This window comes from Thamnophis elegans, chromosome 4 (assembly GCF_009769535.1).
Source record: "Thamnophis elegans isolate rThaEle1 chromosome 4, rThaEle1.pri, whole genome shotgun sequence".
Classification (NCBI taxonomy): domain Eukaryota; kingdom Metazoa; phylum Chordata; class Lepidosauria; order Squamata; family Colubridae; genus Thamnophis; species Thamnophis elegans.
Genome location: NC_045544.1, coordinates 18086260 through 18104716, shown reverse-complemented (window position 1 = coordinate 18104716; position 18457 = coordinate 18086260). Strand labels below are relative to the sequence as shown.

The 18457-nt window shown below is 41.2% G+C and overlaps 1 protein-coding gene across 1 annotated transcript in view; it reads left to right on the top strand.

Moving 5' to 3' along the window:
* The window catches only part of ME1 (malic enzyme 1), a 115899-nt gene that overhangs the window by 33283 nt on the left and 64159 nt on the right, over window positions 1-18457 (top strand). The window contains exons 4-5 of the mRNA XM_032216309.1: window positions 12117-12192; window positions 16028-16189. Of these exons, the coding sequence (XP_032072200.1) occupies window positions 12117-12192; window positions 16028-16189 (238 nt within the window). The remainder of the gene's footprint in view (window positions 1-12116; window positions 12193-16027; window positions 16190-18457) is intronic.

Sequence of the window (18457 nt, the reverse complement as noted above, 5' to 3'; positions counted from 1 at the left end):
GTAACTGGATATATTGAGTATGTGGCATCGTTATTGGGCTTGCTTTATTTACTGTAAATCTGGTGGATCCTATTCCTCATGTGAAATGTTTCAGGCAGTAATCAGCAAGCATGCTACTATTAAAGTATATGATTTATATATTTCAGTGGAACTTTTTATAACCGAAGGAAAAGTTTTAACGGTTGACAAAGGAAAACTATATATGTAGAGATAGTAATATATTTGAAAAAGAATGGTGCCTAATGAGTTTTCCCTAATGAGGTAGGATTGGCTTTGTATCTGTTTCAGTGGGTTTTTTGAAGGGGGAGGCATAAAAATCTGCAGGCATCCCATTGGCAGTGACTCAGTGATGTCCCCCCCAAGTCAGATGAATGGTATGTGAGTGGAGGTGTTCTGGATTTTATTTCCCCCAAAGTTGAGTTTCCATTAAGTCTTCTTTTTTTTGTTGTTGTTGTTTTGTTTCTTTTAAGTCTTTGTCTTTAAAAAAACCACCATGAAAATATAAGCAGCGCAAACCTGGGGATAGAGAAATGTGATTGGAGAGTTCTTGTTGCTTATCCTAGGCTTAAAAGGAAAATGAAGTATTTTATGAGTGTTGTTACAATTGCTTCTCTGTATTCTACCATACTCTGCCTTTCATCAGCGTGACCTAGTCTAGCCATCATCCTTTTGTCAGATATTGCTGTTTTCTGTCAGTAACCCATTTTTTGTTTAGCCATTACTGTCTCTGTAAAGTATGTAACCATTCATAGTTTATTTCATACGGGCTTTGAAATACAGACATCTTGGGTGCAAAATGTAGAACATACTGTAGTCATCATGTTAGCATTTTTCGACAATATTGCATTTCAAAATGAATGCTGATTCTAATTGGATAGTACCAAGATCCTGACGTTTTTTAAGTTTTAATGGGAATACATGGCTGGAACTTGTTAATATAATGACTTCTCATTTTAGAATGAAGTTTTGATTTCATATTTATCAATACACTTCTTGGAATACATCCACAGCTAGTAACATTTTATAGTTTTTCTTTTTTTTGTAGAGACTGTCTGGCTTCAGTAGAGTTTGCTTCAGTCATAACAATTTTTTGTTTGTTTGATAGAGTAAAGTTTGAAAATTTGTACAGTTATACATATGCTTAACTTTTGGCACCGAAAATATTTTAAGCTGGAATTATTGGAGACTATTCATGGCAATTCAAATTAAATGTGTTTGCATCTTTCATAGTCTTGAGATTTACAGCGACTTCAAATTCTGATTTAATTTTCACGTGTTTTATTATTTGTATGTGTAAAAAGAAATTATGATATAGTTATTACACTATATAATCATTTCCTTCTATAGTATAAGGCAGTTTTTAAATTTGTATGTATTTTTAAAAAAATTATCACTGGATTTCTTATGAAATCTTCAAAGCAGCTAAGAAATGGCAGACCATTACTATTAAACATTCAATGGTTCTTGACCTCTGGCAGATGGAAAAGGACAGGTTGTTTCCCCCCGCCCCTATGTCGCTTCATCCAGTGATAGGTTTGAGGCAGGGGTGGGTTTCTCGCCCCGTTCCAACTGGTTCGGTTGGAACAGGGCCAGCGGCGTCCTCGTGCACGCGTGCAGCGCACGCATGCGTACTAGCGTCTGTGCGATGCTCCAGCTGCTCCTGGAGGATCGCGCAGGTGCTGTATGCGTTCTGTGCATGCGTGGAAGGTCAGAACTCGTCAAAACCGGGTAAGCAACACGGGCGGGCAGGTGGGCCCTTCGCCGTTCCCGGAAGTTACTTACTTCCGGGTTCGCCGACCAACCGGTTCGTGGGGACCGCCGCGAACCGGTTGAAACCCACCCCTGGTTTGAGGGCATCACTGCTCATTGTTGCATTGCAGTTCACTTCGTTGAAATCTTGTTCTCCCTGAATTTAGCTCCTGTTCTGTCCTCTCTTCATTCGTCTGAATAAACTTTGGTTGTCCTTTCCAATAACATCCTTAGCTTTGAGTCTTAAATTGAGATGTCAGCACATTTTCAAACCTTCCACACCAGGAATTGCCCAGGTTCTAGTTGCTTGGAAGATTTCCAATAAACTTCTGTAGTCACACAAAGGGCATAGTACTTTGGGCTAGTCTCCAAATCTTGTCAGCACTAGTTCCTGCAGCTTCTCTAAATAGCCCTTAACCCTTCTCTTCAGAGTTCCTGGAAGACAAATGTTTCCCCCATTAGCTTACTTACCTGACCCATTATGATCCAATGGTGCCTTTTCATCTCATGTTTCTCGTGGTTTCCATACCCTCCAGCTGACCACAACTAGCATTTATGTTTATCTGTTAACAGGACTTCATAGTTTAATAATTTTCTCCTGTATATAAATGGAGTTTTTCAGACACTGAAGGATATTGCAAAATAAAATGGAATGATTAACATCTGAAACAGACTGAGACTAACTCATTTGCTAGATAATAGGTGCAACAAATGAGATGCGGACTTATAGGTATTCAGCCCCTGAGCCATAGAGGTTTTAAAGGTGGCAACCAACATTGTGAATTGCATCCAGCATCAGACCAGAAGGATAATGTCTAAAAGATAAAGTACTGGGGGTCTTCAACTTACAACAGTTCATTTAGTGACACTATGAAAAAGTGACTTATGATTTTTTTTTCACCCTTATGACTGTTGCAGCCATCCCCATGGTCATGTGATCAAAATTCAGATGCTTGGCAACTGGTTCATATTTATGACGATTGCAGTGTCCTGGGGTCATGTCATCACCTTTTGTGACCTTCTGACAAGCAAAGTCAACGGGGAAGCCAGATTCACTTAACAACTGTGTTTCCAATTTAACAACAGTGGTGAGAAAGATGGGGAAATGGGGCAAAAGTCACAGCTCTTCCATTTAGCAACAGGAATTTTGGACTCAATACAAGGATTACCTGTATCTGGACTCTAACAGGACTGCTGCATGCTGGACCATTGAAGCTTCTTGAGATGGCCTTCTAGCAAGCCTCATGCAGAAGTCCCACCATGAGCTGACACCATCATGAATAACCATGCACAGATCTCCTAATCCAGGAATCTGGATATGTTTGGCACATCATATGTAGCTGTGCAAAGGCTCTCCTCAACAAAACCTCCATTTCATGGAATTATAAATACCATCAACATAAAATAGAGCTTGCTCAGAGGCTGAAATACACCAAATAAATGAGATGAAGAGTGCGAAGTAGAGGAGAGAGGTAAGGGAAGAAGAGAGGGGTAGGAGAGAGGGTGGGGGAGAGGAGGAGAAAAAGAAGGAGTGGAAAGGGGATAGAGGAGAAGGAGAGAGGAAGGGGAAATGGAGAAGAGAAGGACAACAGAGGGAAGAAAGGAGGTAGGAAGGCGGAGCAGAGAGGGAGAAGAAAGTGATGGATAGGGTACAAATACAGTGTATGGAGAGCAGAAGAGCCAAAAATTGTTTTTGTGAGTTGATAGTAAGATGAATTGATGTAAACATTTAACAATATAATATGATGTTGGTTATGTAATAGTATACATGTGGTTATTTGTTATGAAAATGAAAAAATAAAAAACTTTATAAAAAAAACATAACCTCCATTTCAGAGGTGGGTTGCTGCTGGTTCGGCCCAGTTTGGCTGAACCGTTAGTGGAGCCTAGGTTGCAGAACTGGCAGCGACCCAGGCATGATACGCCCCCGAACTGGTTCCCTTGACACTGCTGGGCCGCCACTATTTTGGTATTTAGTCACTGCGTGTGCGCAGTTCACTGTACATTGTTCTGTACATGCATGAAGAACAATTTATATTGAACAGAGTGTGCAGCGTGCTCGAGCGGATTGCGAACTGGGAGTAAAACCATCAGCAACCCATCCCTGCTCTATTTACATTCAAGTAGGAGCCATGAAAGGGCTCCTTTCCACCCCTGTAAGCCAGATTTGTTCAGAGCAGAATGTGGTCATCCGGAAATAGAGATGAAATAATTTCCGACTCAGTTGGCTTTTGACTCCTCAGCCATTTTCATTTGGTTAGAGTTCAATCCTACCCAGAACCTAAAAATGTCCAGGCACCATGTCAGAAATCCTCTGCCTGGTTAGGGACAGAGAGATATAAGCGGGTATCACTTTCACATTGATGACACATCACTCTGAATCAATGAATGACCTCACCCAATGGTTTCATCTACAGTAGATATTAAACATGTAGGAAACAGACTTTTCTGGTTCAGATTACTTCTTAGCAGCAGATGTGGAGGTTTGATATATATACTGCACAATTTTCCAGAAATCTTGTGGAATTATTTCTCAAGAGCTGCTACAATTGATGGTTAATTTGGAGGTTACGAATAACAACATTTTATTTCTTTTAGTTTTACATATGTTTGTGTGTGTGTGTATCAGGGATGGGTTTCTCGCCCCGTTCCAACCGGTTCGGTTGGAACGGGGCCGGCGGCGTCCTCGTGCACGCGCGCGGTGCACGCATGCGTACTAGCATCTGTGCAATGCTCCAGCTGCTCCTGGAGGATCGCGCAGGCGCTGTATGCGTCCTGCGCATGCGTGGAAGCACAGAACTCGTCAAAACCGGGTAAGGAGCGCGGGCGGGCGAGTCGCCCCTTTGCCGTTCCCGGAAGTTACTTACTTCCGGGTTCGCCAACCAACTGGTTCGTAGGGACCGCCGCGAACCGGTTGAAACCCACCCCTGGTGTGTATGCAGGTATATGTGTAAACTCACACACACACACACACACACACACACACACACACACACACTTCTGTCTTGTTCTCATTCTTCCACCAGAACAATATTAACAATATTAACATAGAAGCAAGAAATAATTTGGGTACTACTAGTTCATGTGTTGTTTGAATATATTTGAAATTGGATCCTCCATCTTCTGAATGCAAAAATTGAATACTATTTTTCAATTGGAAACTAACACATTGTAGCCCCTTTTAAGGAATTATTTCAAAACTACGTTTTTAATGCTGGTATCCAAATTAATATTTTTTCCATGAAACACCCATGGAATATCCTGACTGAAGTATTTTAATCCCTCTGTAAATTGCACAATATAACTAACTTTGGAGTCTCTTCCCAGGATAAATGAGCCATGTTATTTTGAGCATTTTCTCATAAAATAGAGTATCTGTAAGGATTTATTTTACATTCGACTTTCCTTGAACAAAGTACCCCAAGCAGAACTAGGCGACCTAGATTGTGTTTATATTTTGCAACATCTTTTAAAAATGACAAGCTTAATAATTTAATGTTAGTAATTTAGTTAAATATCCAAAAGTCACGACAAACTTGATCTTTAATCCTTAAGAAAATGTAAGGAATTAAAAAAAAAAACATATTGTAAATACCTCATGTTATAACAATTTAGGGATAACATATCTTTAGTTCTATGACTTTTAGGCTGTTAGAAAACCGCTTAATGGGATACCATGGGAATATACACATTAACTATCTTAAATATGTCATCAGTGCCCAAAGATAGCCAAATTTGGTTTGGAGATTCTGTTTCTGACTTACATCGTTCTAAAAGTAGTTTGCATCTCCCTCTCTGCTGTTGATCATATTATAGCGCCAGAAAACTCAAACTGATGTAAAGACTGGTAATTATAACTAAAGCTGTTCAATTTTTAAAAAAAGAGCTACTTTGGAATATGTGACTGTACTTAGGCCACAGTTTTTTTTAATCATTAAACCAATCATAGAATTTTCCACACTCACAAAATGCTCCCAACTGCCTCTTTGTGCATATGTATAATATTTATTGAATCTTCCATGCCGTTCTTTCTAATCTTAGTTTATAATGTTGGCAAACAATTTTTCTAGAATTCATGCTCATTAAAACAGGATGGAGTCTAGCTGATTTGAACCTGGTTAACTGAGGTTCTGCCTCAGTCCCGGGGTGAAATTCAGCAGGTTCCGACCAGTTCTGGAACTGGTAGTGGAAATTTTGAGTTGTTTGGAGAATTGGCAATTTTCCTATGCACTGCTTGGAGAGTCCAAGCAAGGGTTAAATTCTGTCCTGCCCAATGGACTGGATTGAAATTTCTGTTCACGCCTCCTGGTCTCTCGGTACATTCAGTTTTTCAATTCAGTCCATTGCCCATTCGGACATATTTTACTCTCTCTCTAGAGATTTTTTACCTTTGTTAGTTGTATCTTTTAAAGTGAAGCTTATTTTTTCCTTTGTTTCTTTACTTAAACCTTTCCTTCGAGTAAGAGACTTTATTTGCAGGTTTCATCGACCTTTCAAGGAGTTGGTAGAGTGCTTTGATTCTCCAGACATCCCGGGGTTTTCCCTGGTGCTGGGAGACAGGTGACTGGCTCTTTACCGCCAGGATTTGTCCATTCGGTGACCTGAACATCGTCGGGTTTCTCCAGTGATGAAGAGCTGACCACCAGCCGGTTTTCTCCTTGCGGAGCCAGGACAATGTGGTTGTCTCTCTGGGCACCACCATTTTGTGCCGTCCCCTTTTGGTGGCCATTTTGGAGCGCCAAATTTCCTGCCTTCTGTTTGCCGTGTTCTTTCGGCACCAGTTGGGGAGAGACCAGACAGCAATCGGAACGCTCTCTCACCGCGGTGGGTTACCAGGTGAAATTTCAGAAGTCTTTGGCTCCGGCCATCCTCTACGTCTTGCTTCTTGACCCTGACGGCTTCTTGTCTCATCTCTTCCCCCCGGCAGCATTTTTTGGTGTCCTTTTGGCGCACGCTTGCCCTCTTCTCGGCGAACTTGGCAGCAATCAATCCACCTCTCAGCCCTTCTGCCCGGCGAGCGCAGTATCCGAATTATCCACTATGGCAGATGAAATCTCCTTGGATCCTCTTCCGGCATGCCAGTCCTCTAATCAGATGGGGCCCTATCTAAGGAAGGCGGGCAGGGCTGCCAGGGAGGCCATTGGGGGGACCAGGGCCACCAAGCCTTATTCCAGAAAAGCTACTAATGTGCAGGAGAAAAATGCTATCAGGCGCCAGAAAGCCCTGGAGAAAGAATTTGCAAAGGTCCAAAGGCAGATTGTGGCACAAGTCCATCAGCCAGGAAGCCCTATTGGTCAGGATCTAGCTGGGGCCCCTCCTCCTCCTTCTATATCTGAGATGGAGGTTTTTCCTGGGATATTTCCCTATCTGGGGGGGTCCAGGTCTCCTTCCCCCCTCCCTGGGTGTATATCTGTGTGCAGATTTATTTGAGTTGGCTTCTGAGAGGGAGGGCTCTCCCTCTCCTGTTCCTTTAGCTAGTGACCCCATGCTCAGATCCACTGTGGTGGGGAGCTGCCCAGTGGAAGACCAGGGCCCGGGCCTCTCAGCAGAAATGAGGGAAATCATTGCTACAGCAATCAACCAGGGGATAGTCAAGGGTCTCCAGAGGTGCGAACTGAAACCATAGGTTCCACAGCTTCCTCTACCTATTCCACAGGGCTCTCCAGCCCCACAGCCCCCCACAGCTCTACAGTCCTCTCAGGGCCCCTGAGAGCAATCCCATTCTCACAGGCCTTCCTCTCCACCTCCATCGGTGGCCAGTGCTGAGTCAGTGTGGGATGATGAAGACAGGGGTCATGAGTTATCAGACGATGAGAACATCATCCCGGACAAACAGGCCTTTGCTGGCTTGTTCCAACCATCCTTATTTAAGACTATTCTATTTAAGGCCAAGGTGTCCACCCACATGGAGGTGGAGGTTTCCCTGGATCAGTCAGCTGCGGATCCTACAGTAGAGGCCTGTTTGATGAGAAGGTTTCCGCCCAGGAGATTGTTCCTTCTCCCGAACTCTTTAAAGACGTGGTCCAGTGCCAGTGGGTCCAGCCTGGGACCCAGGCCACTCCGGGGGGAAATGACAAACGCCTTTACGCAGTGGATCCGACCATAGAGGAGCTTCTTAAGCTCCCTTCCGTTGATCCAGTTCAAGCTCTCACATCCTCTTCAGTGCTCCCACCTGACCTTTTAGAGGGCCTTAAGGTGGAGGACAAAAGAGCTGAACAGGCTTGCCACAAGACCCATCAAGCAGCAGCTTGGGCCAATAAGGCAGCCACCTCCGCCTCATTCTGTAATAGGGCCACGATAGCCTGGATTCGCCAGTTACTCACTAGAGTCCCGGCAGGGGACGGCAGACTGCGGCACGATGTAAACAAAATTGTGGCCTCTTGTGGACTCTTAACGCTGCAAAGTTCACTTCGTGTGCCATGGTCTCTAACGTCACCTCTCGTAGGCTCATATGGCTCCGCCACTGGAACGCAGACATGCGCTCAAAATGGAAGCTTGCTTCTGCCCCCTTTAAAAGTGGCAAGTTATTTGGGGAGGTCCTTGACTCAGTTTTGATTGAGAACAAGGATAAGCAGAAGGTGATGCCTTCAGTTTCCCGGAAACCAGACAGCAGGTCGACCTCCTTCTTCCGCAGGCAGACCTCCTGTCCAGCTGATCCTCTGACCAGCAATTCCTCCTTTCAGCGTTCCTATGCTCAGGACGAATCGCAATCAGGATAGACAGCCATTTCGGGACAGGGCCTGTCAGCATCCCTACTCCTGTCATCCCTTTCAGGGAGGGTCTGGAAACAGGCCTTTCTGTTGAAAAAAGTGACCACCATCCCAATCCTCCCATAGGGGGGGGCGGCTGCAACTCTTTGCCGCCCAGTGGGAGGAGATTACCTCGATGTGTGGGTGTTTCAAATTATTTGGATAGGCCTTGCTCTGGAATTTCTCTCCCCCCCGTGCCACTTTATTTGTTGCCCGACTCCCAGGTGTTCCATCAAGAGGGGCCTTATGGAGGCCAAGATCCATCACCTCAAGGAGATCAGGGCCATATAAACAGTTTCCCCTGGGCAAGAATGCAAGGGGTTCTATTCCATTCTATTTCTAGTACCCAAAAGCTCGGGTGGTGGTGGAGAGCGATACTAGATCTGAAGAAGTTGAACCAATATGTGGCCTACAAAAAGTTCAAAATGCAATCCCTCAATCCATCTTGGGCTGCATTCGACAGTGGGACTTCTTAACATTGATAAACTTGAATGAGGCGTACTTCCATGTCCCATCAGACCCGAGCACAGGTGCTACCTGAGATTCTTCTACGCCGGGTCCCACTTTCAATACAGGGCTCTTCCATTTGGCCTGTCATCAGCCCCAAGGACATTTATAAAGATCCTGTCTGCTGTTGCTGCCCTACAGTGCTACCTCGACGACATATTGATTCAGTCATCGTTGGCGCAAGCAGCACGAGACCTGCGCATCACAATGCGGACTACATGTTTACCATCAACCTCGAAAAGAGCCACTTGGCTTCAGCCACCAGGATTCTGCACCTGAGGACTGTGATAGACACCTCGTCTTGCCAAGTGTTCCTGTCACCAGATAGCATCGAAAGTCTTCGAGAACTGGTCCAACAAGTCCGCCTCTCCCCCAGCACTCGTATCATCACCTTGTCTCAGTTGCTGGGGAAGATGATCTCGTGTCTCTCAATTGTTCCTTGGGTGAGACTCCACACGAGAGATCTACAATGGTTTCTCCTGCCAATGCAGAGAGTGAAGACCAGCAATTCACCAGTCAAGGTACATCTACCTGCCAAGGTCCTTCGGTCTTTCCGGAGGTGGCTGTCCACAGCCCTCCTGAAAGGGACTTGCTTCAAAGAACCACCCAGGCTGACTGTCACAACCGACGCCAGCCTCTTCGGCTGGGGAGCTCACCCGCACACCCTAATGGCTCAAGGACTATGGTCAGCTCACGACCTCTCACACAACATCAATTGGTTGGAGTTGAGGGTGGTCAGACTAGAGCTTCAGAGGTTCCAGCACAACATCCAGTATCACCATGTCCTTGTCCTCACCAACAATGTGGCAACAAAGGCACCCATAAATCACCAAGGGGGTACCAGGTCCAGGTCTCTCATGACGGAGGCAGAGGCGATTGGCTGGTGGGCAGAACGTCACCTGCAGTCCATTCGGGCAAAGCACATCTCCGGGGTGAACAATGTCCAGGCAGATTGGCTGAGCCAGACCATTCTAGACAACTCGGAGTGGCGCCTCCATCTGCGCCTCTTCCACCAATTGTCGCAGAGGTTTGGTCATCCCCTGGTCGACCTGTTTGCCACTCCGGAGAACGTTCAGCTCCCCCACTTTTTCACTAGATTCCAGTGTTCACAGGTGGAAGGGGTCGACATTCTCCGATGCCCCTGGCCCCCCGGGACTACTTTATGCCTTCCCTCCACTGGCGCTCATTCACAGGAGTGGGGCGGGAATGGGGATTTTGCAGTATCCTTCCCCTGAAGTGGGATGGGAATGACAATTTTGCAATATCCTTCCCCTGCCACGCCCACCAAGCCATGCCCACAGAACTGGTAGTAAAAAAAAAGTTTACCACTGCCTCAGTTCCATAGTATCCTCTGTCCTGTCCAGTTTGATCTGGCAGAGTTGGGCCATTTTGGGTTTCTTTAATTAAATAATGTGATCTATTGTTTCCCTGGAAGTACATATTCTCTATGGTAGAGAATACCTGTAGAGATTGTACCAGAAAACCTGATAGCCCCACCGTGCTGCTATTTTCAGGCCTTTAATGAGGGCGAATAAAACCTCCTTTGTACTGTGTGGATCTGTTTATTTTTTCCATACCAGTCAAGTTTCTGTCATCTTGCTATATTTTATTTGTTACATTTATTCCCCCTCCTCCTCCTTTCTTATGAGTCGTCCACAGTAAATACAATGAAGACACTTCAATAGTGTTGCTTTTTTTTATTATTTCTTTTGTCTTAATATATTTTAGACTGTATTTGTTAAAATCTATACCGTATATGGGCTCTGGGAAGTCAGGGGGGGAAGGGAGGTGGGGTGTTAAGGGGGAGGGGGGAGGGGGAATATATAGTATGTGTTAGATTTCAGTGTAACGCGATTGCACATGTATACTGTTGCTCTTTAATTTCACTGTAAAAATAGGACAAGCTGAATATATTGACATATAGTAGAAATACACCAAAGGGAGGAGTAGCGGGATAGAAGAAAGAGGGGTAGAGAGGGTGGGAGAGAGGATTGGAGGGAGGGTGAGAAGGAAGGGAGGGAGTGTACCGGGAGAGAGGAGTGGTAGAGGGGGAGGGGAAGTAGGATAGAGAGGAATGATGGAGGGAAGATGAAAAGTTGGAGGGGGGCGAAAGAAAGAGGTGCATGGAGGGTCGAAGAGGTATATTGGGTTTCTATTTTGGGGGGTATTGTTGACAAGAGGAATGGCTGTGTTGTTTAATGTTATATGGCCCCGGTTATGCACAGTATATATGTGACTGTATGAAACTGAAAAATGGAAAATAAAACACATTTAAACTGAATAGTGTTGCTTTTTATGTATTTTCTTTTAGACTTCTAAACGAACAGGTTTGAAGTAAAAGGTTAAAATCCCTTCATTTTACAATTGTAATCATCCTCTACTTAACTTTCTTGAGTAAGTTATTACACTGCAGAAGCCTCCATGATTGGATTTAGGCAAGAGTTGGTTTTCACATAAACCCGTCTCTAGATTAATGACTTTAGCATGCCTAGAACAGCATGAACAATCTTTGGGTAAATTGGGCTTTTGTTATGCTGGTGGGAATCATTTCAAAATATGTGTGAACTGTCCGATACTGTGCATATTGTTGGTACCGATATCAAAGCTAACAACCTAGCCTATTTCTTCTGTAGCTTACTAAATACATTGTATGAAAGCTTTAACTGATCAAAGCCATGAGTGGCCAAAGGCTCATTTGGTGAGTAGCATGGCATACAGAAGATTGTCCTTGAAATACAGAAAGACTAAATGAAAAAGAACAAGAATGAATAGATGAAATGAAAGATTTTTTTTTAAAAAACCAGGTGATTAATGGGTGATTAAATAGAGGAAAAGCTGATATCTTCCAAGGTACACTGTGAAATATTTAATACGCTTTCTCTAAACAAAACTTAAGTGTCATTGCATTATAAGCTGAACGTGATTAATTAATACAGTGCAAATCACTAACAAAACTAAAAGCAGTAAGCAATATATTAAATTAATACTGAAAGTTGTATGTCAAATTAAGATATAATTGTAGGTAGGTGGAAGGAAGGAAGGAAGGAATTATTTTAAATTTAATTTAAATTATTTTAAAAATAATTTAAAGTTTGAATTACTTCTTTACAGAGGACTCTTCATCACTTCCCATGATCGAGGGCATATCGAAACATTGTTTAAAGCATGGCCTGAAACTAATATAAAGGTAAGTGTCTCTCAGATGTCTGTATGTGCATGTTTAGAATTAGATCTATAGGTTACTGGCATAAACAATAGTGTTGGGTTTTGCTTTGATGTAGGAATGTCCCATGAAAATTCCATCAATTCATGTTTCAGAGAAAGCATGCTGGCACTTTTTCTAACATGGTAGGGTTTTTTAAATGTAGGGAATATTCAAACATGGAACCCTTTGACCATAGTATTAAATATTAAAACTAATAAAAGTATCTTTGTCAGTTTTGCTCTGATATAGTAAAAATGCCTTGAAGTTTATTTAAATTAGTTTAAATAAACTAATAGTTTGTAATGCTTTTTTTCTTCAAAAGCACTACAAAGAATAACTTTAAATGTTGAAGTTAAAATTGTTATGCAAAAAAAATGCTTTTGGGATTTTTTAAAATTCCAACCTACTGTATATGAAGGAATAAAAATATTCATGTGATTTATAATATTTTAGTACAGGAGGGACATTTTGATGTCAATGTTTATAGTAAGACATATTGGAAGATGTGGGATATTCGTGTGTTCAGTTAAATATGTTACATAAAACGTACCTTCACAACTCTTAAAATCTTTCCAGGATGGCCTACTTAGCTTTTTCTATAAATATGTTTGAAAAGCAATAATGTGACCAGCATTGTTTATTAATTTTATATTTCTAAGAGAATGCATTGGGTTTTCCCCCTTTTGATTTTTATGAAAATAGCAGGCTAATATGATTAAATCCACATTTCATGTGAGAACAGCATTGTCAGCTTATTAAAGATTTCCCTTTGATTTAGTGAGCTCTGAATGGGAGCACTGAAATTATTTGGGTACTTGGTATGCACCATCTCTACAGTGGAATGTATAATCTTCTCTAGATCTTGGCTGCCCTTTCAGGTATATGTGCTATCTATAAAGGCATGCAGGGTTGGTAGAGCAGGTGGTTTGCCAGTTGCTTCTGCACCATTGCCAGATCCTTCCCTATTATGTCAATTGGGAAGTAGCTGTGACAATAACCGATGGATCTTACCCCTCTCACCAGCTTACAGGTATTTTCTTTTGGGGCCAGGACAGAAATATGTAATCATTGTGGAATGTACCTGTTTCTTAAGCAACAATGGTTGTATTCTCCAAGGATTAGCAACAGAACAACCAGAAACAGATTATTTTTGTTTATAAATGTTGAAATTGCGGTGAAAAATACCTGGCGCAGAAGCTTTGGGTTGCTGAGATTCTTTTTCTAAGAACTTTGGAAGTGCTATCTGCTTTAAAATAAAATTCTGGTAGATAGCAGCTGATTTAGCAAGAATGATTCATGAATATGATTTATCTACAATTTAAACAATTTTCTTATTTGCACTATTCTGCATATATTTTTAAAGTGGCAGCAGGGAAACTCTAGATAGAATAGGTCTTCTTATCAGCACATCAATTGACTACCATATTTATGTCTTCAGCATCTCCTCCCTCATATTACTTTTTTGCTTGTTTACTTATATGATTATAATCTGCTATACTATTCAGGTGGCTAACATTCAGTAAAATGTGAAATGCAAACAATTAACAACTTAATCCCAATACTAATAGTAATTAGCTTTAAAAACCTGGCAAAAGGCATGTCCCTTGACAGATCTTCTAAAATGGAGATGTTTGCAGTTTGAGGCAATTCCACAGGTCCAGGAATAATGCGGGAGAAGACCTTCCATCGGTGAGATAGATGAGTTGTAGATGGCAGGGTCTCTTCAGAAGGGCTCTCCTGTAGATTAATATATCCATACTATTGGGATGGGTGTTCTCTTAGACAATGAGAATCTAAGCCATTTAGGATTTCAGAAGTCTATATCAATACATTAAATTGTGCCTAAAATCTGACATACCAGCACCAGGATCCCTGTACTTTATACTTAATAGTAGACTAATAACAATATTTTAAACCAGTTGCAATTCCCAGTCATATCTCAGCATGTATTGTATTTTATTCTGCTTAGTTGATCAATCAAATATAAATAAACACAACAATATTAAAGGATCGACGCAACCTCAAAAATGATAAACACGACAATACAAAAAGTCCTAGAAATAATGTGATTACTAGAACAGCTCCAAAAATTTTTACTATGTTAATTGATTTTAATTTTAGCCAACTCTCATTCGCCCTCTCCATCTGTAATTCTTGATACCATGATATTCTGTAGATACAAGAAAAACAACATAGATATATTTAATACATATTGTTAATGTCTTTATAGAGTCTTATTAACAAACCTGTGTTTTTTCCCCTAGTACTATAGTCTCACGTAGATTTCTTTGTAATTGTAACTGTACAGCCATCTTTTTTTCTTTCTTTTCTCATCAACCTTTGCTGCCTGTCCTAATTTCCAGGAAATCCTGCTGGTTGGGAGGCTATATCAAAGAGAGCCTTTGCCCCAACTGTTTTTCTTTGTTGACCGACTGCTTCAACTGAGCAGTCATTCTACTGGGGTTTTCTCACCCTCCAGCCATCCATATTCCAGTCCTATCTGGATTGCTTTCTCAAGGTTTACTCAATAAAAGGAGAAAGAAGGCTTTACTACGTAAAAGAAAACATCTCCTTCAAAGTTCAACATTTTGGACATTTCTGAAAACAGGAGTGCCTGTGCAGGAAAGCAATGGGGGATGATCTATGGGTAGATGCCAATTTGAGGAGGTGAAATTATTAATATAGAATTGTTAAGGGGGACTTACATGAGAGACATTGCTGCATGCTGCCACAGGATGTGTCCCTGGGACAAATGTGACAGTTGGGTTGATAAAGGCTCCCTACACCTAACTGGTTGATAATCAATAACTTCTTGTCAGAAATTAAATCCTTAAAAAATAAGGATTTAAGAACTGGAAATAGCACGGCATCATTACTCAGAGTTGGAAATGTACATCACAAAGCATGAATCATTACTCAGAGGAGTTACAGTGATGGGTTAAACAGTTCCATTTTTAGTGCACATATTCAGGATTATGGTGCTGGGCTATTCATGCTGAATCACATACATTGTTTTAGTAACAGGATTACTACGTTTTATTCCCCCTCTTTGCATCACAGCAACATATTTTATTAGAGCAGCCATTAAAAAGAAATTGTTAGCCAGAACTCTCCAATGAATTAGGCAGTAGAAACTGCAGATGCCACTTGTTGTCTTAAACACACACACATTGTACCAGAGAGTTACATTTTTATTTGCTTTATCTAAACCCCTAAGGAAGAAAATTATACTCACTGGTATCTTTTCTTTTATCAAAAATATATATTATATTTGTGAGGCTATTGACAAATTTAAAAAATAGATAACGTTTGCTCATTTCTTTCACTGTCTTGTATTCTCTGCCAAATCTGCTCTGAGAAAATAGGCAACTCTTTGGAAGAGCAGGAGGAAAAGGGAAATTGTTAAAAAAAATGCCTTGTTGCCTTTTATTAGTAGGATATTAGTAGGATTAGACCCACTCCACTGGAAATGAAAGGGCATCATTAAAGGGAATCTAGTGTGCTCACTTTGTTTGTCATCTGTTGTTTCTCATGAAGTGATTGAATTCACTTAGCCCATATAATTGATTGACCAAAGATTTATTTACTTCAATAATGGCCTTAAGAAAATGCAGTCTTTGTTTGTTTGTTTCTTTCTTTCTTCCTTTCATATTCATTCATTCATTCATTCATTCATTCATTCATTCATTCATTCATTCATTCATTCATTCATGTTATTTAGAAAATAATAATATCATGACAAAGCTTAAAACTGCTCATAACAAAGAATTCAGGATACCTTTGCAGTTTTATAACGCTTACCATGCTTTTTCCACAGGCGATTGTGGTGACTGACGGAGAACGTATTCTTGGCCTTGGAGACCTCGGTTGTTATGGAATGGGCATCCCGGTGGGTAAACTAGCACTTTACACAGCATGTGGAGGAGTAAAGCCCCAGGAGTGTCTGCCCGTTATGCTCGATGTGGGAACTGACAATGAGGTAACTGTTTTTTCACGCTGATGTCAGTATTTGACATATTTCAAGAGAAAAATAGGCAGAACTGTGCAGTAATATTTGCCTATTCAGAAAAAAAGATACAATGTGTTTAACATTTTCTCCAGAAAAAAATCTTTTCTAGCAATAACACAGGGGTGTAATTTGTTAATTCCTAGTGTTTATCCCAGTTCCATTCCAGCTTGTAAGTACTGACACTTTTGCTCCAACAAGGATCATACTATCCTGAGTAGTACAGTTGGGACAAAACTGAATAGAAAGGAAGATCAGTGCAACTTTTAACAAGGTAGTGACTACTAGGTGATGTATTAGGACAGTGGTAGTGAAACCTATGGCACGCATGGCAGAGGTGGCACACAGAGCCCTCTCTGTGGGCATACACACCGTCGCTCCCGCCCCAGGTCTATTTTGGGTCTCTGCCACGCATGCGCGCATGCCTCCTGTTGGCCAGCTGGTCTTCAGGTCTCTGCTCTCCATGTGCAGGGTGTGTGTGCATGTGGGGGGATAGGGGTGCGTGCCCCTAAGCCTTGTAGTTTGAACTTGTGCACTTTGGGCACTCAGTGCCTAAAAGGTATGCAATTACTGTGTTAGGGCATAATGATAGCCGACCCGTGCTTTATTCCTTACACGATTTTCTTACAATAATGCAATGTTTGTTACCTTAATAAGTAGGAACTGGGTTCTATTTATTCTGGCATGGAATAAGAGGCCAGGTTCATGCACATTTCATGCACATGCTGGATTTCAACATTGCAGTTCTTTCTCTAGTTCTCTTCATGTAGAATTTGGTCCTATAGGGAAAGAATATTTGGTAGCCACTACTTGTATTACTGATATATTCATCCCAAGAGGACATACTGTACCATCTCAGATTCTAAAACTGAAAAGGAAATTGACTTTTCTTTTTACACCAATGAACTGAAACTGAAAATCAGGAAATGGTCCCAATTGTCTTTAATGCATAGTGAGGTAGGCAGGCTGCAGTCTCTTGAAATATTTGGTCGACAGCAAGCCATCCGTTTATAATAAAAGCAGACATATTAACACTGAGGTTCTATGTGATCAGAAGTATTCTGTATTGTTTTAGGGCTATTTGAAATGAGCTTCAATAGTAATTGCATAAGGAGTATGAGGTAGAAAAGGAAGACGATGAAACATTGGCAAAATGTACAGTGAAGAAATTAAAAACATCAAATATTTACTAAATAGATTTAATCATTTACTATCATTGTTCCAGAAAACCTAAAGGAATATAAAGTTACTGCACAGTCTAGTCCCCAGATTTAAAGACAGACAAGCTTGGAATCAGTTTGACAAGGAGAACCTATTAGTATACACAGTCTATTACTCTGCTGTCAATTGAAGTTTAAAAAGATCCCTAGAAACTAAATCTGTTAGGTGAAATTGTTAGGTGAATTACTTGATGGAAACTTTTAGTTGTTGTTAAATGCTGTTTTTAATGGAAAAAAACTGGAATGTTGGTTTAAATGTCAACCAGAACTTCCAGCACCTGACAGATCTGTTTAGTTTAGTTCTTAGTCAAAGAGCTATTTGCTCTGAGGCTGTGTCTGTAGAGCATTTTCACAGTTTAGAACAACCTGTTGTTCATTAGCCGACACACACAAAAATAATCCTTGCAGAAGGATTTCCCCACCCTGAAGATTGGAAGTACTTTGAAATCCTTGCTTTCAGCGGTGGACTATGTAAGAAGCATAATTTATTTTCCTCCAAGTTCCATCTGATTTTTATTTCTAAATTATGAGCCAAATTGGAAAAAATGGCAACCTCCCTCCCTCCATGTTTTCCTTTTTTCCTTCAAGATTTCAAATATTGAAGGCCAGCTCTGGTTCCTGAAATGCGAGTTTGGTCTAAAGTGCTAAAATTTCTATTTAAATGTGTCTTTAAAACTTGGATCTCAGAGAGAATTCTGAACTTGTTCTTCTTACATCTCAAGAAGACTGGGGGGAAAAAAAAGAAAAATAGAGAACAAAATCACAAGGACCAGGAAGCTTTTTAAGATAAACCACTTGTAGAAAAGGAATAAGCCTCTCAGATTAAATTTAGGAGGGTCTCTTGATAAAGGACAAATGTTGTGAATACATACTGTACAGTTTGGGAATTAGAGACGCATCTATTCATTTTGCTTGAGAAATACTTGAATCTCAGAAGAAGTCAAATGGGAGAATTTGAATTATAACAAACTATTTTCTTCCTATGGAATAATAATAAATAAGAGTACTATCAAGTTAAAAA